The sequence below is a fragment of the Macadamia integrifolia genome, chromosome 13 (genome assembly GCF_013358625.1).
Source record: "Macadamia integrifolia cultivar HAES 741 chromosome 13, SCU_Mint_v3, whole genome shotgun sequence".
In the NCBI taxonomy this organism is placed as follows: Eukaryota; Viridiplantae; Streptophyta; class Magnoliopsida; order Proteales; family Proteaceae; genus Macadamia; species Macadamia integrifolia.
The window spans coordinates 24,105,230-24,126,786 of NC_056569.1; the positions used below are offsets into that span (position 1 = coordinate 24,105,230).

A 21,557-nucleotide genomic window follows, 5' to 3' on the forward strand; every position below is an offset into this window, starting at 1 on the left:
AAGCTCCCCACCCCCACCCAAAAAAAAAAGAAAAAAGAAAAAAGAAAACAAAAAGAAAACAAAAGAATTTGGTCCATCTGTATTCAGCAATGGATAGTTCCACACAGGAACATTTATTTTCAAGAATTTGTTTTTATCACTCAAATACCATCTTATTTGTTTCTAATTAAAATATTCCGACATCATGTCTGTACAGTCCTTGCAGCTATGGACTATTTCCAAAGGATTTTGTTGATGGAACTTTTTTTTCTTTTCCCCCCATTTGCAGAAATAGAAATGTATGGAGAGATCGGGCAAGAAACTGTTTTTCCAGCTGATGAGTCCATTGCCAGTCATTGCTTCATGGAATCTCATTTTGAAGATGAAACAAATAGGAGTGAGCCATTGAAAGAAGAATTGGGTAGCAGTCTAAAGTCCCTACAGGGGTTTGGACAGATGGAGATTGAGCTTGAGGATCTGATTAAGCAGAAGATTGAAGCTGAAGTTGATTATCTGGTGATTACTAGATCAACCCAGAATTTTAAAGTTGCCTCAGTAAACCATATCTCACTCCTTGAGGAACAGAGTTCTCTGGTAGAGGAGCAAACCCAGATGCTGGAAAGGCTCAGAGACACAGAAAGTTGTGCTGTGTTATTGAAGAGGCAGGCAGAGGAGTTAGAGGAGTCATGCGGGGAGTTGCTGGAGACTGAAGGGGTTTTGGAGATGCAGAACAGGGTTTGTAAGTTCACGTTTTGCTTTCTTATCCAGTTGATTTTGCTGTTTGTAGCCTTTGGGATATTTCTGTTGCAGCTGTTGCCCCATTCTGTGGGGTTTGTACCTACATAAGTGTGCAAACAAGAATTCCTCTATGTATTCTCATCATATAGAAATTTGAATGTTAAAAAGTTTTCTAGAGAGCAACTGCCTGTCTTGTTTCTTTTCTTTCAATTTAATACAGTATAAATTCCCATTCCTTGTTACAATGTAGGAAAAATCTACATGTCACCTCAGGGGGTGTCAAGAAAGCTGTGCGACTAATTTTCAGTAATTTTTTTTTTTTTAAGTAAGAATATTGCTCTGAATTCCTCGAGCGTTATGGGAAAATGAGTAATTTAATAACCCATTTAGGTGAAACCTGTTCGGAGGTTGAGGAATGAAGGTTGCCTTAATGAAGCCATGTAATGCCTCCGCAGCTATTATCACACTCATCACGTGTCCTGGCAATGAAAGAATGTGTATCATCATCTGAATGGTGCAGTGGCCAAACAATCTGGTCCTGTACTTGAGCATCAAATTTACATAGGCAGACATAGCCCAGGTAACTGTCATCCCCTTCTGGGACATGGCGCTTAAGGGTTGTGGAATGCCCAGTTTAGCCATAGCAGAGTCCCAGGTGCCTTGCTATGAGTTAGAATTAAATGGACAGAGAACGGAAGGGAGATCTCCATCATAAAGGAGTTCACCTTGGAAAGTAGATAGTTGGGAGGAGCCCTTTGAAGATCGAAGGAGGGTAGTTGAATGCATGAAGTTGTAAAAGTGACTAAATTAATTCCCAACTTGGTCGTAGCTAGCACGCGTTCTTTGCATCAAAGATGATTATGCTGTGTTCGGTCGCTTTTCCTAGATGCCCTGCGGAAGGAAAAGTGGAGGGCAATCCAATTAGTTGCTTTCTTCCGAGGAAAGGTGGGAGAAAAAAGGGCATTGTTGGTTGTGTTTGAATATATAGGAGAAAAGAACCAGAAAATCAGGGAAAACTTGTTCTAAGAGGCCGTGACCAAGCTTCCAAGTTCCATCAAGTCGTTTTTCAGATTTATTGCCGTGCCATTCTCCTGCTGTGACATTCTGGTTGAAGGGTTTGTGATGAAATCTCAGAAACAGAAGAGGAGGTGATTCGTTGCAGGGTGTGTTTTGGGAGGTGTGTGCTCTACTGTTCACCATTGTTAATGTTGTTGTGGTGGTGGACCATGAAGAAGAGTGGAGGGGTGGTGGGTGTTCTGCGGCCTGTTCATCATCATCCCATTCCGCCGTGGTACTGGTTGCAACATAGAGAAAATAGGCCGGAGATCTTTGTTGCTACGCACGCATAAGTTACATGGTTTAGTTACTAACCTTGTAAGTAGTGTTGGTCTCTTCTCCGACTCAAGTCTTTCTATCTTTATGTTTTTATTTTTTTGGGGTTGAGTGGTTTACGAACTATTTGGTTGTCCAGACTCCAGACACCTAGACCCTGTGAAATTACTGCTGCCCCTTATGAAATTAAAAACTTCAATCTATATTGATGCCTTTATGCACGGTTTCATTGGTTCTCTATATTGATGCTTTTGTACACGTTTTCATCAGCTCAGTGTTAGTGCAAGAGCCTTCTCTTTCCTTTTTCTGTTTACATGGAGTTCTCAGTTCTCAGTTCTCACTGGCAAGGCAGATCAAAATGATGGTTTTACTTCTACTTGACATACATACAATAGATATGTCTAGGGATGTAAATGATTAATTGAAAATCTATATTTGATTTGCAATTTTGCTCGTTTAGGTAAATTTGTATTCACAAAATCAGCATCCGAATCAAAGCTTATTGGATGCAGATATGGATATTTCAATTTCAGATCCCATATTATCCAATTCATTTAGGTCTGATTTTAAAATTATAATTATATAATAGTTTTATAATATTAAAATATACTTGATCAATTCAAGATATAGTACAAGTAATTAAAAAATAAGATTAATGAGGACATCTATGTAATTTCAGATATAGCACTTCGATATCAACCCTAGTGAAGTAGTGGATTCAGTCCTTCATTTTTTTCGTCTTCTTGAATTTTTGCCTTGTCCAATTGTCCGCCACTCAACACAAACAGTGAGACTGTAGCATCGTTGATCTCTCCCGTGTCCACTAGGGATATAAATGGTTAATCTAAAATCCAAATCATTCGCATGACACTTGTGTGTGCATATCCTTACGCATGCTAAGATACAATCATAATGATATTTATCTTTGGAGAGGTGTGTCCATTTGGTGAGTGTGGTTCTTGTACGTGCACGAGGACTAATGAGAACCCATGGAGAAACATCCATGGAAGAGTCATTTTACCCTTCACAAGGGGTCGGTGAGTCATTTTGTCTCCCCATGTGTTTGGGCGCAAGGGCCATCACCTGCCCCCCAAGCAAAACATTTTTGCATTATCTTTTAAGAAAATGATATATACGATGATGCCTGCGTGTGGATCCTTTCACACGCCAAGACACATAACATAACCTGGGTAGTGGCTGGGGCACACGTAGTTGGATCCTCCCCATCACACATGACAACTGGCAGCATCAGAGTACGAACCCTAACTGCTTTCCAGCCGCAGGCACGTTGGGCATAATAGAAGCATTTGAGCATGAACCCTAAGGCTATGTTTGGTAGCCAAGAGAAGAAAAGAAAAGAAAAAAGAATCCAGAAAATAAATGAATTGGTGAGAAAAAAAAATATGTATGTTTGGCTATCATTAGAAGAGAACTGAATAAAAGAAAAGTTTTTATATTTTTTCATGTTTTCTTTTATTTTTGGCAAGATTTTTTAAAAATTTTTTGAACCAATCTACAATTTTCTTTTTTCTTTTCTTTTCTTTTCCTAGCTACCAAACAATAGGTGTTTCTCAACCGTGAAAGGCACGCTGGCACTCTGAAGTGGGGTAAGATCTCGTTCCGGGGCACACCGGCTGTCTCATCCAGAACCCCCCTATTTTCTATTTGATAACCATTGCCAGTACCGTTACGATTACCGTTACCAACCCCCACTCCCAAGAGGTATTCGATCCGAAAACTGAGTGAGGTGAGGAGCTGTCTCTCTCTCTCTCTCTCTCTCTCTCTCTCTACCCTTTAGGCCTTCGCCAAGAAAGAAATTTCTTACTTCTGACATAATATTGACTTCCTAAAGAAAGGGCCAAACAAGACAAGACAGAATAGAGGGAGAGAGAGAGAGAGAGAGAGGTTATCTGAGACTATCTTAAATCTACTTGATAGGTTACTGAATTTTTTCTGCTTTGATGACTTGAGTAATAAAAAACTCACACCATACCTCTTCCATACTTTCTCAAGATCTTCTTCTTCTTCTTCTTCTTCTTCTTCAATCAAGCAAGCAACCAACGCTGTTGTCTCCTTCCCACGTCCAACTTTCCTCCTTAATTAATTCCCATTGTTTCCTTGGGGCCCCTGCTGTCGTGCTTGATGACACCATCAACTATAGAATCTAATAGTTGCGTCACTCTATGTGGGGAGTTAAAAGTGGGAAATCCCCCCAGCCCCAACCAACCAACCAACCCACCCACCCCACCAGTTTATAACCTAAGTGTCTAGGAAGAATGTAAAAGAGCTTCATAAGTCTTTCTTATTTTTCGTTTTTGGTGGAAAGAGGTTGGCAAGCAATTCCCATTCTCATTTGACTCATCATTCAGTGTTAATGAGATGTTGGCCTAGTACTACTACTACTACACCACCTAGCTACTACACGAACGTGAACAAAACAGAACAGTGTAAGGTTCTATTAATACTCTATTATAACTCCTAACATCTCTTTAAGTACTCTGTAATGTATAACCCTCCTACAGGCAGCGAAGAAGAAACAAAGAACAATATTCGATCCATGTTAATATAGACTCGATACCCAACTCTAATTTGTGAAGAAAGAGGATTGATATGACCAGCTCAGCTCACTCAATCCCAACCACTCTACTATTCAATATCATTCATCCATCAATACTCTAGTCTTTTAACACCAAAATGAACAAGCTTATTATTCCTAGTCTTTTAACACAAAACGAACAAGCTTATTATTCCTTCCTGCCTCCTCGGCTGAAATTTGTAAATTCAACTGCTCTGCTAGTGCTACTGCTAGTGCTAGTGCTAGTGCAAGTACTAGCTAGAATAAGAAACTATTTCAATTGACGACCAAAAAAAAAAAAGAAACAGAAACAAATCAACTTTAATTTTGTCCATTTTAATTGTACGTTGATGCAACCTTTTCATCCATCCCAAACAATGAGACCAAAATAATATCAAATAAAATAAAAAATAAAACCCTTTAATTAGCTTTGTTTTGGAGTACTAATTAATTCACCTTTCCTTATTCCTTGAGTAGTAGTCAACCATGGAAGCTGCACAAACTAGAGAGGTTTCTGGTCGCTCTCAGTTGCCCAATTGTTGGAATTAAGAACATGCATGATCAGCAGCTACCTGCCCGGGCCTATTATTAGCAGTAGTAATGGCGGCGATGCCCAGACTCTGAGATTGAGTGAAACAGACAGACTTGACCACTTCTTCATCAACATCATCATCATCATCCTCTTCCATGGCTGCCGCTGGCATCTCGTTCAAGTCGAAATCTAACATCATACGCTCCCCTGCCTTACTGATATCCTCCTCCGGTGATGCGACGGAGCTGGAGGGATGAACTGCTTCGGCTAGGCCCGTCCAATGACACCTCTGGTGCCCTCCAAGTGCCTGACCCGTCGGGAACGTCTTGCTGCAAATTTTGCAGCGATAGGGCGACTGTGCCTGTGTCTTCGATTCTTCTCCTCCTCCGGTTGAACTTGGGTCAATCGTCAAATCGTCGTCCACATCGGTGGTGGTTATGATTGGGACGTTCTTGCTCATCTTATGGCTTGACCTGTGTCCACCTAGGGCTTGGTGCGAAGGGAAGGTTTTATTGCAAGTCCTGCACTTGAATCTATCAGACAACGACGGTGTCGTTGGGTCATGCTGCTGCTTCTTGTAATCAATCGGACCCATCTCCACCACGATGACCCTTTCCAGATCTCTCAACTTCATCTTTTTCTTCTTCCTCCTCATATGTTTCTTCACCTTCTGGCCCAAAGCCATCTCAAACATGCAAGACAGCTGATCGGACTCATCTGGTCGATGGCCTCGGATGAGTGAGCTGTAATCATCATCAGTGGAGGTCTTGCTGCCCAACTCTCCCTCATCTTCCTTGTCGTCGTCGTCCTCCTCGATTTTCCTGATGATGGGTTGAGGTAGGTATTCTGAGTTTCGTGCGCCAGCTGATTGTGACTCGTCGCCGTCCTCATTGTCGTCATCCCTTCTTCGCCTCTTTGACAAGTCCCCCATGGTTTGAAGAGGGTCCTCAATTCTATCTGAGCTTGAGTATGGATATGAATGTGATGGGAAAGCCGGAGACAGAGGATTGTCGTGAGAAAGCATCATAAGTTGATAGGCAGCGTCGGTGTCGGCATCGGTGGGCATAGGCTGCTGCTCCTCCGCGGAAGCGGAAGCGGAAGCGGTATCGGAAGGAGGAGGAACAGCAGCATGGATGGCTTGGCGGCCCCTCTTAGCAGTGATGGACCAGCTGGAGAGGGATTTTGCAAGATTAATAGCTGAGCGGGCAGTGCTCAAGAGGGAAGAACCCAGTTGATGATCATCTGTGGTTGTGTTTGTCTTTAACTTTCCGCCGTGATGATGGTACCGGTAGGCACTACCACTGGAATCTTTATCTGAGAGAGTGGAGGCGGAGGAAATGCTAGTGGTCTTGGGAGCTGCTAGTATCTGTGGAGGTGGATCAGATGGAGATGGCGGCAGTGGAGGCTGAATTCCTCTCCATTCCCTCTCGGGATGGCATCTCATGTGACCGAACAACGACTTCATCGATCGGAAATTCTTTCCACAAAGAAAACAACTAGGGTCGCTGCTATTGCTGTTATGATCAATAGTCGTCTTCATCATCTTCGTCGACTTGGGATGAATGTGAGCTCTCGAGTTCATCGAGTTCATGGGCCTACCAGCTGCGCCGCCATAACTGCCAATGACAGATTTCTTGTTGTTTCCATGGTGATGCTTATTGGGGATAATCTGAGTAGTGGTGTTGTTCTTGTTAGTATCAGGGGAGATTGGGAGGATATCTTGGAATTGGAACTGCGGCAGCTGCTCCTCCTCCTCCTGTCTCTTCTCCTGCACCAACTGTGCATGAACTCTCATGTGCCCTCCCAAAGCCCTTCCTGAACTGAAGCCCTTTTTGCAGACCTTGCAGATTCGATTCTCCTTTCCTGAGCATTGGTTGAGGTTGTGATTGTGGGCCGTGTGGCCCTTCTGTTCTTCATGACTGCTGAAATCTGAGGCGCCGCCGTGACCATTGTGACTGTTTACTTTGAGCTTGATCCGTAGGGCCTTCTTGCTAGGGGACACCGATCGCTTCGATGACCAAGACCCAGGAAGATTATCGGCCTTTCGCTCCCTCTGTAGCAAGAATTGTTCTTGCTGACCTGGGCTCTTTTGAACATCCATGAAGAACAATGGGAATAAAGAAGCTTAAAAATAATACTAATAAAAAAAAAAAAAAAAAAAACTGATGGAACAGCTTAGGTCAGCACCCGTAGATTACGATTACGATTACGATTACGATTACGATTACGACTACGATTTAACCCAAAAAGGAAGACAGAAAGAAAGAGTGAAAGATGAAAAGGACTGCAAGACGACGATTTGAAGTATTCAAAGGATCATCGAGGATGAGGTGATGATCAACACAGAAAAACAAGATCAATGGAGATTGGAACTAGCTGAAGACGTACGATCATATCTCTTTCTCTCTCTCTCTCTCTGCGGAATATCGTCGTCAATGGAGTAGTGTGGAGCTGATCAAGAAGATTGAAAAAGGGCGCAAGCATCCAATATAAGGAGTTGAAGAAGAAAACTCGTAGATGAAGAAATCAAGATCAACGGAGATTAATGGAGAAGGCAAGAAAAAACCCAATAACTGCTCTCCGAAGAAGGAACGAACGAAAGAACCAAGATTTGACTGTCACGTTCTTCTTCTTCTTCTTCTTCTTCCTCCAAATCCAAAGTAATAACTACTCCCTACTCTCTGCTCCCTGCCTCCTCACTGTCCTCATCCTTTTTGTTGCCTCTTATTCCGTTTTTTATTCCCTTTCTATTTAAACCCCCATGAGGCCATGACTCAACTCACTCACTCACTCACTCACTCACTTACTCTTTAAAGTTTAAGGTCTCGTATATATTGGTATAGAAGAAGGAATGAATCAAACACGCAAAGGATAATTATCAACATACTTAAAAAAGGAGACTCGGACTTTCAAAATCTTCCCAAAAAAAAAAAAGTCAATATTCCCACGCTATTATAAGCCAAATTAATTCTTCAAATTCTATCGAACACTAACAATTTCTTCTTACAATCTTTCGACTCCTCTCTCACACTCTCCCAGTCACTCCAATTATCCTTCAATATCTGCCCAAAAATATAAATTTTCCTCTTATTTTCTTTTTTCTTCTTTTATTCATAGGGAAAGTTTTCTTTAGCTTGTTTTTCAAAAAGGAAAAAACAAAAAATTGGTGAAAATCTCCCAGCTCCACTAAAAAAATCTTCAGATATGAATGGAAACTTTCTTATGTTTTTTTAAGTAAACTTTTTATTTCTGTGGGATTCTTTCCGAGTTTGTAGCATCTTTAAAATCATCCTCACTTTTTTTTTTTGTTTTTTATATCTGCCATCTTAAATTCCAATCCCCCTCCCACCCTTCATGAATCAATGTTTTACAAATTGAAATCATATCAGTCAAATCAGCTTATTCAAATAGGAATCAACAGTGATCGATCCTGATTTTGGACGTTTTAAAACAGCCAATTTTAGGGGTTTTTTGGACCAAATCGCTCAGTGCGATCCCATAACTGAAAGTTAAGGCTGATTATTGGGAATAAATCGCTGGATTCCATAACTGAGGGGCTGATTCTAGGGTATTTAGGACCTATTCCCAGCTGATTTCAATCAACAATGGCCGATTTGAGTCCCTATTCCGAATTTAAATTCAGGGATAGATGGACAGATGGATGGATCATGGATGGACAGGAAGAAAGAAAGAAAGAAAGAAAGAAAGCTGATGAGCTAAGGCAAGGTGTAACAAAAACGAGAAAGAAACTCTTCAGTTCCCTTCTTCTGATGAAGATTATTATTCCTATTAATTTTTTATTATGGTTATAAGTTTAACGTCCAATATACCTACAATTAAGTAAAGCTCTTTATTGTTTTTCAATTAATTCAGAGAGAACTTTAATTAAGGACAACTCCTCTCGGTGACTCGGTGTCTCGGTTTTCTCTTCCCTTATTTCATCCATGCATGCACATTGCCCCTTTGCCCATTTCTCATTGCCCTCGGGGGATACAGGAGACATTGAACTCCTGGAGTGGATGGGTTGAGTGGATTGCTGAGTCAAGGACTCCTGTAGTCCACGATCCATTGACAACCCCCCACCTCCAGTTGATCACCTTCTTATTCAGTAATTCTTAGTTTTCAACAATCATTAATGATAATTAAGAATTGCTTCTACACTTGCTTTCTATTTTCACTTCATTCTCCTTCATTCCAAACTCAAAACGCTTTGGCTTTCGTGGCTTTTACTTTTACTTACTTCTTTTTTTTTACCAAATTTTTTTGACACCTGATGATGGTATTTCTCCCCACCTCGGCACGAGCAAGGAGCGTCTTGACCAATGCTACACTGATACCTTATCTAGCTGTGCTGCCACCTCGGCCCTCCATTAGCCCAAGCTGTCACCTCAGCATCTCATCAGCCCGAGCTGCCTTCTAGGCACTCCATCAGGCCGTGCTGCCACCTCGGCACTCCATCAATAACAAGGTTCCCAGAAACGTGCTCTCCTATATTTAAGAAACGTAATCCCTATTCACAAGGATAGGACTCTATCAACTACACGTCACCAGAGACATCTACCCCTCACACAGTTGGCATCTCCAAGATTAGAGGAGAATATTCCCCTGGGATACCCTAGGACCCGAAATATTCCCAGAAACACAGAGCCACTCCCCTCAAGGACTCTACGCCTAAACAAGACTCTACACAAACGTCTTCCATTTTTCCTCCATCAGCAGCCTATAAATATCACGATAAGCATCCATCATGGGGATCGATCACTTTTTTTTTACTGAAAAATCTCTTTTGAGCATCTGCTGTGGAAGGATCTGACTTAGGCATATGAGAGTCCACTGTCGGGTCAGCCCGGCTCTCCCTTGTTCTCCCTTCTGTGCAGGTCGGCTGGAGCACCAGGAACTACAGGGAAGATCATCCAGTCAATTTTTGCCACATCAGATTGGCGCCGTCCGTGAGAATAGTTACAAAAAGTCACCTTGGACTAATGCAATTAAGGAATGAGAATGTCGTTTCTTTTACGACAACATGAGTAAGATCCACCCGCGAGTTACCACTTGAACGTCCCCATTCACCACCAATGGCAGAGCAGGAGAATGTCTCAACAGAGACCCCTCCATGAGGACCCCAGCAAACCAGGTCTACTGCGCAAGTTACCCAGGGAGAGGGGGATCAGCACGAGCAAAACCCTCAGCTATCTCGCCATATCCCATCATCCGAAGTAACTCACCCAAACATGGAAGACTAGATGTAGAGCCTGCAGCTACAGGTGTTAGCGACAAACACATTGGTGTGGGACTTCATACATCAATTCGGCTCGGCACTTCCAATGCCACGGACTAGTTCAGCTCAGTCGCCTAAACCTGTTCCGGGCAGACAACTCAACGATGAATCTTCTGATAACAGTGTCACCCCTCAATCAAAAGCAAGGAGGGGGTCGGCCAGAATATCACGCACTGTTCACTTGGTACCACTCCACTCTCTTATCGAGGGGCGCAGGCAAGGTCTCGTTCCTACCTAGAATGGGAGAGCTCATCGTTCTGTGCGTCATCGGAGCCCAGAGACACATGATGTCTATAGATCCCCACCCCGGGTAGGAAGATGCCAACTGTCACCTCAAAGACTCACTAGAGGCATGCGTCCGCACAGAGAAGAACATGAAAACTCTCAGAGGACAGCTCGGCGAGATCAACCCCATGGGGGTCAGTACTCGCCCATCAGGCCGACCAGAGGCACACCACGATAAGATCAGGATCGGCCTAGAGGTCACCAAGGCCGAGGAAAAAGCCCCAAAAGAGGTGAAAGGGTAAGCCGATCCTCGGATCTCTGAGCTGAGGAGAGAAGGGATGATCTGGAGAGCCGCATCTAGCGCCTCATTGAGTGAGTAGAAGGAATGCAGAGGCAAAGGCACCCGGTCGACATAACTGTAACTCCGGCCCATAATGCACTATCTGACGAACTGATAGATGCTGAGCTACCCCCAAATTTCAAGATACCCATCTTCAATGGATATGACGACACCACATATCCCTATGATCATCTGTTGTATTAGAGCTTGACCATGACGGTTCATGGTAGGTCAGATGCCATTCTTTGTTGAGCCTTCGTAGCCTCATTAAAAGGAGCAGTGTTGGTATGAATGTTGAAATTGTGGCCCCAGTCCATCCGCAGCTATGAAGAGCTGACAAGAGCGTTCCTCACACGTTTTCAAGCAAGTATGAAGTAGAAGCAAACTACGTAAAATGTGATGAACATAAGGCAGGGAGCAAGAGAGACTATAAGAGAGTTCCTTGTCCGATTCACCAAGGCGACACTAGAGGTAAAAAACGGGGTAATGCACCTTGATCTGGTCCAGTCTCTGGCCCTTGACTTTCCAGAAACAATGCCCGAGCTATTAAGATGGTGCAATAAATACGTCAACATGAAGGAAGTCCTGGCCACCAGAGGGATAGCTGACAGGGGTGATCAGTCAAAGAAGGAGAAGAAAAGGACTCTGAGGCCTAGGGACGATTCCCGTGAGCCGAAGAAGAATAGAACAGATCGGCCACTTGACACTGATGAACCCGAGCGATATGAACTTGATCGTTCCCGAACAAACCTGCTCTTAGAGATCCAGGATCAGAAGTATTTTCGTTGGCCCTGGCCAATGACGACTAAACCAAGGGAGAGGAACCCTAACCAGTACTGCCAATACCATCGAGACCATGGGCATGACACTGAAGATTGCAAGTCTCTGAAAAGGGAAATTGATGAGCTCATCAAGGCTGGATACCTTAACAAGTATTTGAAGCAGAAATATGGAGGGAACCAGCCCGAGCCAAGGAGAGATGATATAAGGCTAAGCCGAGATAGGCTGAGCCACCAAAGGAACTAGCCACGGACATAGCTGATGCGTACGATAATTAGCCAGTGGGTCCTACAATTCTAACAATCATGGGTGGACCCACGATGGAATCAGTCAGAAAAGCCAAAGCACACACGTGGTTTGTATGCATCACGGAACAGCCTGTCAAAGTCCTCAGAACGGATCCACTTATTACGTTCTCTGACAGAGATCTGGAAGAGTTGAACTGGCCTCACAATGACGTTGTCATAGTTCAATAAGTGGTGGCCAACCACCACTTCCATAGGGTCCTAGTGGACACAGGAGCCTCCGTTGACCTCATGTCCTACGAAGCCTTCATAAAACTAGGACTTGGCACTAGGACCCTAAAGCCAACTCCAGGCTTGTGCAGATTTTCAGGCACACCAGTAGAGCTCAGACAGCCACTACCATTGTTTCTTTTATGGTTGCCAAGATCGCCTCACTCTACAATGCAATCCTTGGCCGACCTGGTCTCAATGGCCTTGGGGCGATTGTGTCCACTAAGCACATGAAAGTCAAATTTTCCACCAGCAATGGAGTCAGGGAATGGAAGTCCAGCCAGAAGGAATCCCGAGAATGCTATGCCAACTTCATAAAATCTGTTAAGAAACCATGCTCGGGCCTAGCATGTATAGTAGAAATTGTTGATTGTCAAGATGAAAACCTCATGACCCAAGCCGAGCCAGTAGAACAACTGCTTACTGTCCCAATCACTGAGGTCTAACCGTAAAAAACCATTCCACTCAGAGCATTGCTGAGCTCCCAGCGCCGCGACGAGATTTTCAACTTCCTCGATGAAAACTCTAATATCTTCACATGGAAGGCTTTTGATATGCCCGGCATCTCTAGGACCATAGTCGAGCACAGTCTGGACATTAACCCTAGCTTTAAGACTATCCAGCAGAAGCGTAGGAACTTCGTGACTAAGCGGAACACCATCATCAATGATAAGGTTGACAAACTCCTAGCCGCGGGGTTTGTAAGGAAAGTAAAGTACCCGACCTGGTTAGCCAATGTGGTCATGGTTCCGAAAACCAACGGAAAGTGGAGGATATGCATAGACTACACCGACCTGAACAGGGCCTGTCCCAAAGACTGCTATCCTTTACCCCGGATTGACACCCTCATCGACTCGACTGCAGACCACGAGATGCTGACCTTCATGGATGCATATTCTGGCTATAACCAGATAAATATGAGGGTGGAAGATGAGGAGAAAACTTCTTTTCTTAACACTCAGGGAAACTACTGCTACACTGTAATGCTTTTGGCCTAAAGAATGCCGGAGCCACTTAAAAGAGGATGGTGAATACAATATTCCAAAGTCAGATCGGAAGAAATATGGAAGTTTACGTTGATGATATGCTGGTCAGGAGTGCGAAAGGCATTGATCATATGTTAGATCTGAAGGAAGCTTTCGATGTCCTTTGGCAGAACCAGATGAGACTAAATCCAACCCAAGTGTGCATTTGGAGTGACCTCTGGGGAATTCATGGGCTTTCTAGTGTCGCAAAGGGGAATAGAGGCAAACCCCTCAAAAATTGAGGCCATTCAAGAGATCCGTCAGCCAAGAAACATTAGCAAAGTTCAGAAACTGACGGGGTGCTTAGCCGCACGTAACAGGTTCTTGTCCCGAGCTGGAGATAGGTGTCTTCCTTTCTTCAAGCTACTAAAAGGAGGAAAAGTTCAACAATAATTTTTCTAGACGGAGGAATGTGAAGCAGCTTTCGATGAAATTAAAGCCTGCCTTACCTGGCCCCCTCTGTTGAGCCGGCCAGAGCCCGGAGAGGAGCTACAGCTTTACCTCGCTACCTCCGCGGTAGCCGTTAGCTCAATCCTAGTGAGAGAAGAGTCAAAGACCCAGAGGCCCATCTACTATGTGAGTCATGTGCTCCTGGAAGCAGAGATAAGGTACCGGAGGATTGAGAAGTTTGCACTGGCATTGGTCGTGACAGCCAGGAAGTTGAGGCCCTACTTCCAAGCCCATGCCATTGTTGTACTAACTGATCAACCACTGAGAAAGTCACTTCACAGCACCAGCGTAGCAGGATGTATAGTGAATTGGGCTGTCGAGTTAAGTGAGCATAACATTGAATTCCGACCAAGAAGCGCAATCAAGGGCCAGGCGCTAGTTGATTTCTTGGTAGAATGTACACAAACTGAAGAAACGGTAGAGCCTAAGGCCGAGCTAAACAGAACGTGGGAGCTCTTTGTTGATGGATCTAGCACCATAGCGAGGAGCGACACAGGACTTGTGCTGAAAAGCCCTGAGGAATTCACGATACAGTACGCCTTTAGATTTGCATTTCCCGCAACAAATAACAAGGTAGAATATGAAGCCCTGATTACGGGAATCAAACTGGCAAAGGCGGTATTGGCAGACGATTTGTTGCACATAATGACTCCCAACTAATTGTGAACCAAGTCAATGGGCAATACGAGGCCAAAGAAGAGAGGATGGCCAAATATTTGGAAGAAGTACGTCGTCTGGTGACCAGTTTTAACACATTCACAATGGTACAGATCCCGCGAGAGAAAAATACAATAGCAGATGCCCTCTCCAAACTAGCTACAGCAGAACTCGGGGACTGTGCAAGCTCGGTATATTTTGAAGTACTAGACCAACCTACCTATGAGCAAGAATTGCTGTGCAGCAATACGTAGCAGTCCGAGCCAAGCTGGATGGACCCCATTGTGGACTATTTGCGTGACGGACATCTCCCATGAGATCAGACAGAAGCAAGGGCAATCAAAAGGAGAGCAGTCAAATACACCCTCCAAGGTGGAACACTTTACAAAAGGGTAATATCCTAGCCCCTGCTGAAGTGCCTACCCCCAAACCGAGCTGAAGAGACACTTCACGAAGTCCACGAAGGAATTTGTGGGGGACACATCGAGGGAAGGGCACTGCCTACAAGGTGTTGCGCCAAGGATTCTACTAGTAAAAATTGCAACAAGATACAATGAAGTTCGTCTAGCGGTGCTTTAAGTGTCAAGTACATGCCCCAATACTACACATCCTGGGTACAGAACTTAGCTCCGTGATCTACCTGATCCTGTTCGCAATGTGGGGAACGGATATCCTAAGACAGTTCAAGAAAGGGAAGGGCGATGTCCAATTCTTGATTGTCACTATTGATTACTTCACTAAATGGGTGGAGGCACGTCCCCTAGCCAAAATTACTGAGCAAGCAGTGGAGAAGTTCGTGAGGGATGACATCATATACCGCTATGGTGTCCCAAAGGTACTGGTCACAGATAATGGTCGATAATTTGATAATCAGAAATTCAAGCTCTTCTGCAGTAACTTTAACATTGATTTCTGAAACATTGTTGTAGCACACCCACAATCAAACGGTCAGACAGAAAAATCCAACCACATACTCCTAGATGGAATAAAGAAGAGGTTGGACCGAGAGAAGAAGAACTGAGCAGACCACCTACTCAGTGTACTTTGGGCATATCGCACCTCAGCTCGGACCCCCACAAAAGAGACACCGTTATGATTGGCATCTGGGATTAAAGCGTTAACCCCTATGGAGGTAACCCAAGCCTCATTCCGATTATCGGTGTTCGAAGCTTCACAAAACGAAGCTAGGCTCCAAGCAAACATCGACTTTATAGACAAAGTTCGGGAAGAAGCACTTGTGCGAAATGAAACCTACAAGCAGAAAGTCTAGCAGTATCACAACCGAAGGGTCAAACCACGGAGATTCATAGTGGGTGACTTGGTCCTTAAGAAAGTAGCTGCAGCGGACCCAAGAAGTGAAGGTAAACTAAGCGCGAACTGGGAAGGCCCTTACATAGTCTCCAAAGTGGTGCGTCCCGATACTTACGACATGCAGACTCAGGGGGGTACAACTATACCAAGGGCATGGAATGTTAAAAATCTCAAAAAAAAAAAATACCAGTAAATAGTTTTATCAGTAGATTGCATTAAAATCCCATCGATTGGGTGTTAATCTTCTAGACTTTATATTGTCAGCACCTTAACTTCCATATCTCAGTTATTCAATTTTATTCACAGAGCGGATTAGATTCTATTTCAAAGCAATGTATTTGTCCCAAGTGCATACCACACATCAATATACTATGAAGCTTCTCCCAAAGATCTGGTTCTTCTAAGGAAACAAAGACCTTAACTAAGGCATACAGATCGAGCTCCAGCTCGGCAGCATCTAAGACAGAGCTCAAGCTCAACACTACCAAGACCAGACCCTAGTTTGAAAACTCAAAGACCTTAACTAAGGCATAAAGACCGAGCTCCAGCTCGGCAGCATCTAAGACCAAGCTCAAGCTTGGCACTACCAAGACCAGACCCTAGTTTGGCAACTCAAAGACCTTAACAACTAAGGCATAAAGACCGAGATCCAGCTCGGTAGCACCTAAGACTGAGCTCAAGCTCGGCACCACCAAGACCAGACCCTAGTTTGGTAACTCAAAGACCTTAACAACTAAGGCATAAAAATCGAGCTCCAGCTCGGTAGCACCTAAGACCGAGCTCAAGCTCGGCACCACCATGATCATACCCTAGTTTGGTAACTCAAGACATCATGTAAGGCATGAACTAACTTCAGCTCGGCACCATCAATTCTAAATCCCTATTGGGCATACTTGTATCGTGGTCTAGGTCTAGGCATGATGCTTCACAATACTAAGGCATACAAGACCAAATCAAGCTCAATTGAATAATGTAACTACTTTACAAGAACTGAAGAGACACAATGAGTGAAGAAAAAGTATTTTCCATTAATGAAGGAGGGGAGAAACCCTCAAAAGTTACACCAATTCCCAAATGGGATTTTTACAAGAAAAAAGGAAGAAAGAGAAGAAAGAAGATTACAGTGCTCCCGCAACAAAAAAAAATCATAATCTGGATCGGGATCGCAGAAACTGGGGGGACTGGATCAGGAGGGAGAGAGGTAGTTCACTTGGTGGATTTAGGGTCAACTTGAGTCACCTCCTCACCAACCTCGGCCTGACCAACAAACTGTACTGAGGGAGCCGGGGCAGGAGCGCGCTGCTCATACTCAGAAAAATCATAATCTGGCGTCTTGCCAAGGACGAACTATATGGCATCTTTCGAGGCAGCCTGAAATGAGGAGACATTGACGTCAACTAGCCATTTCTGACCAACTTCAGAGTTCAGCCACCTCTCAGTAGCGACCTCATCGTTCGAAGCCAGCTCGGCCTGATATTTCTTCTCCAGCTTGAAAATCCGAGCTGAGTTGTAATACCCCGCTTCTTAAACCCGGTCTGATTTCGCGGTTGAACCGATTTAACCATGCAGGAACCGAGCAAGAGGAAATTAGAGCGGGTTCCTTATGGGCTATGATGGCACGGGTGACCTTAAACACCGGCTGGCCCGACAAGTCCGAGCCAGTGCCAGAAGAGACGGGAGTGCCCAAGCCGTGTACATGCACCTACCATAAGGCTGTGTACGAATAAAGCAGGTATTGTAGCCGTATTTTAAGGTATATACGTATGCTACATCATATGCCGGGGGTGGGGTTCGCGCCTCGATCAAAATCCCAAGTTTCAGTCCTCAGGTGGGTAGGACAAGTGGGTGCACCCACCTGAGTGACCCATCCATGTGCACTATTCACTTAATTAGGAATTGTATATAAAGCTTTATGATTTTCTCTTCTTTCCATTTATTACCCCCGTACGTTGGTGAGAAGAGTAAAGAGGAGAGAGAAAAGAAAGGGAAGAAGAAGGGAAGAGAAGGAAGAGGAAGAAAGGAAGGATTTCAGCGGCGCCAAAGCTTGATCTTTCCATTCCGGTGCCGGGAGAGTGATCTTCAACTCTAGATCTACAGTTAGAGGTAAGCAAAGTTGGGTTTTGTGAACATTCACCATACCCAATCTTTAAACCCTTGATTCGAGTATGGTTTCTTGAGATCTTGTAAATCCTCTTTGAAATGATGAATCTAAGGTTTAATAGATGATTTATGTGTTGATCTTGAAGGATTTGAAGAGATATTGAAAAGGTAGAAGAAGCATTGTGAGTTTGAAGTGATTTGGAGGGTTTGAAGTCGTTCTTGAGTGAAGAAGGTAAGATGGTTCCCATCACTTGAATCTAACCTAGATCTAGGTTAGAACCATCCTATAGGACCTTGAAGGTGTGAAGAATGGATGGAGAAAAGCCCCATTTGATTCCCCAAAGAATGGAAAAAATGGGGAAGAAACAGTGTTTCCCGCCAAGACCGGTGGGTACAACCGGTGGGCCCCTACCCGCCTGTGGGTACCCACCTGAGAAGCCAGGGGGCCTTCGGGCCCAACCGGTGGGCCCCTACCCGCCGGTCCCAACCGGTGGGCCAGACTACCCACCTGTCTGACCCACCCGTGTGGCCCCGAAGGTGATCCTTATGTCCGATCTAACCCAAATCGGACGTGTGACCTTCTTTTAACGTTCTAAACATGATTTTATCATCGGATTGCATTAATTTTGATCCTAAAATGGTGAAGTACTAACCTCGTTCAATTATGTTAGGTTCACCAAATCCTACCCGATTCGCACCGGATCTCACCCGTACCGAACGGGAATCCTTGTACGCTACAGGTAAGTGGGGAGAGGACGTTTGGCCTTGTTTCAAGGCAATTTTTTGGCATTCATTTAATTATATCTAGTCTAGTCATGCCATCATGAATATGCTATGTAGTTTAGTCATTTCTCACCTTGTTATGCATATGTGCTATGTGCTATGTTTACTTTCTAAATGCTAATTGAATGAGATGCTTATATGTTGAATGTGGACATCATTGTGCATGATGCATTTATAGACTAGATGCCGTAGTCAGCTTGGAAACGAATGCATTGGTGGCCCGTGGAATGGGACACGGAGGCACTTTGCAATCGTACTATTGTCATATAGGAGCATGCGGTATTAGGATTTTCACCATCCCGTGCTACGACCCTTCCCAACAGGGGTTAAGGTGTTGGGTTTTCATTTGGGGGGAAGCAGTGGTCGCGGTCGTCGGGTCACTGTGGCGGTTAGACATAACGCCCGATGAGTCATGTAGGACAGTCGGCAACCCCGGTGGTACATTTAAGAGGGCCAATCGTACTGATTTTAAATTGCTGGAGTTAGCACCTTTATTTTCAGTCATTTACATTTCTGTTGAGAGCTGGTGGACGGCATTGTCTTTACTTTTCCGAGTACTCACGGTGCGCCTTCTCCGACAACCCTATGGGCGTATCACGGGAGGGAGTTCGCGGTTCGTACTCGGAGTATACGCGCACTGTGATTGTAGTAGCACTAAAACCAAGGACTCAGTAATGTTGCTTAGGTGGATGTGATTTAAAATGTATAGCATGGCATGTAGAGCATATGATGTGTTGTGATGTGTGGACTGTTGTGTGGTCCATCTTTCTACTTACTGAGCTAGTGAGCTCATCCCACGTGTACACCCCTTTTTAGATGATTTTGCAGGTCATACATCTGAGGAGCACGGGGTGGGTCCCACAGTCGAGTTTCCTGAAGAGGACTGGTGGACCCTTGAGGAGTTAGAGCACGGCGCCGACTGCTCGTGCGAGAGCTGTGCTACGGGACAGCAGTTCTGAGGCCGAGCTGAGCTCTTCTACGTGATGCCGAGCTAGGCTCAACCCTTGATGCCGAGCTGAGCTCCAGCCTTGATACCGAGCCGAGCTGTGTACTCTGATTGTTTTGATGATTTCCTGTATATACTTGATATATGAATTGTACTTTTATTGTGTAATTATCATGCCTTCGGGCCCACATGTATATAATTATTTTATCACAATTCAGGTATCAAGTATATGGGATTTATTCACAGGTAAAACTTAGACTTCCGCTGATTTGATGAACTTATATTAGTTGTGCGTATGCTGTGGTGGAATACAGTATCTGATGATCCTGGCAGGTTTGGGTTAACCGGTGTTTACTCGGTCACCGCTCCGGTTCAGTGTGAACGGGGTGTGACATAAGTGGTTAACTTCTTTCTTCTTGCTGGCTTCCTGAGCCTCGACCAGCTCACTATGGAGTGCATTCTTCTCCTTAACAAGGCCGTTGTTGATCCTGAGCTGCTTAGACACCTCGTGCTCCAGCTCGCCAGCCCTCTCCTCATGGTCTCTCACCCTCTGCTCTTCAGATCGGGCCTTTCTCTTCTCACTCTCTAGCTGACCCGTGGCCATCTGAAGCTCCCCCCGCAGGTGCTCTACCTCGTCCTCCACTTACTACGAGCGAAATGACTGGTGGCCTCCACCGCATAAGCGAAATCCTGCATTCATCTAACGGAGCCATAAGTACTAGGAACTCAAATAAACACAAAGGAGGTGGGAAATACTTACATCGCCCATCCGGGTGTAGACCTGCTCTGAGAAGTTGATATATAATAACTTCCTCACACAGGCAACGTCATTCTTGGGATGGCTGCGGCCCACCACACCTGAGTTGCAGCGGGGTCCAGAACGGTGCCATTCTCTAGCAGGTCCACCCAGGGGTCTACGGGCTGCTTCCCCGTTCAAGCGACCTTGGGAGGGTTCCCGTGCTGCCCCTTGTCAACGGGCGAGTGCCTCCTTTTCTGGCCGTCGACCCCAGCTCCAACTCGTTCAGGCGTGTCGATCTGCCCCGATGCCTTCTCTCCAAGGCCAGCTGGCTCCTTCCCTTTCAGAGAGCTTGGAGCTCGTGCTGAGCTGAATATTGGACTGAAGGGGGCATCTCCTTCCTTTGATTGTCTCCTATAATCAGGGGACAGGACTTGTTGCCCGTGCCAGGGGGAGGAGTAACCTTGGCGCCTGGGTTGGGGATCGCCACAGCCTTGCCCTTGTCGTCGGCCTTCTTAGCATCCTGCTAGGCCGCCTCTTCCTTCCTTACCTCCTCTGCCACTGCGGCCAATGCCTTATTTTCTACCTTCACATTAACCACTGCAAGACAAGAAAGAACCGAGCTTTATCAGTAATGAAAAGAAGCTAAAACAGTGAAAAACCGAGCTGAACCACCATAATCAAACTCGATCAGACCCTCACCAGGGACTGCACTCAGCTCAAATTCCTGGAGGAAGTCTTCATCCTGCAGCATGCGAACATCCACAGCCTCCCCACCCAAACACATTTGATATGTTTGGAGGTCAGCTAGGGAGAGCTTGGGTGTTCGATTCAGCACGGAGAGGGTGGGCTTGACCCAGCTGCTCTTGAAGGGGTTCCCCTCCATTGCCACGTAGAAGTACCTCTCCTTCCACTTCTTCACCGAGGAGGGCATGTTGAGGAACATCTTCAGGTCGCTGTAAGGTCCGTCTCTCTCCCTCTTGGTGAAGTAGTACCACCCTGAGGTGTGCCTCTTCACCAAGAACATCTTCATGAACAGGTCCAATGTTGCGGTCTGACCTAGCTTCGAGACAAACAACTCAAAGCCAAGACCAGTCCGCCATGAGTTCAGAGTCAGCTGGCTGGGAGTGAGGCACCAGTGCTCCAGGACTGAGCTGACCAACTAGGGCATAGGAATCCTCAAGCCACTCTAGAAGGCTACACCGTAGAGGGCAAACTCGTCCCCAGAGGCATCCACTCGTTCGTTCTCGTCTAG

At 45.0% G+C, this 21,557-nt stretch overlaps 3 protein-coding genes across 9 annotated transcripts in view; 1 reads left to right on the forward strand and 2 right to left on the reverse strand.

The window, feature by feature from the left end:
* Positions 1-900, forward strand: part of LOC122059590 (WPP domain-interacting protein 1-like) — a 10,896-nt gene extending 9,996 nt beyond the window's left edge. For all 4 annotated transcript variants that reach the window (XM_042622465.1, XM_042622467.1, XM_042622464.1 and 1 more), the window contains one exon: positions 269-900. In XM_042622465.1, the coding sequence (XP_042478399.1) occupies positions 269-825 (557 nt within the window). In that variant the 3' untranslated portion in view covers positions 826-900. The remainder of the gene's footprint in view (positions 1-268) is intronic.
* LOC122059593 (protein DOUBLE-STRAND BREAK FORMATION) overlaps positions 1-21,557 on the reverse strand; it is a 131,802-nt gene that overhangs the window by 59,297 nt on the left and 50,948 nt on the right. The window lies entirely within an intron of this gene.
* LOC122059589 lies at positions 5,017-7,858 on the reverse strand. The gene has a single exon (XM_042622463.1). The coding sequence runs from the start codon at positions 7,255-7,257 to the stop codon at positions 5,170-5,172; it is 2,088 nt and encodes a 695-aa protein (XP_042478397.1). The 5' UTR covers positions 7,258-7,858; the 3' UTR covers positions 5,017-5,169.

Coding starts and splice junctions, on each gene's coding strand:
- LOC122059589 (XM_042622463.1), bottom strand. CDS start 7,257: ATGGATGTTCAAAAGAGCCCAGGTCAGCAAGAACAATTCTTGCTACAG.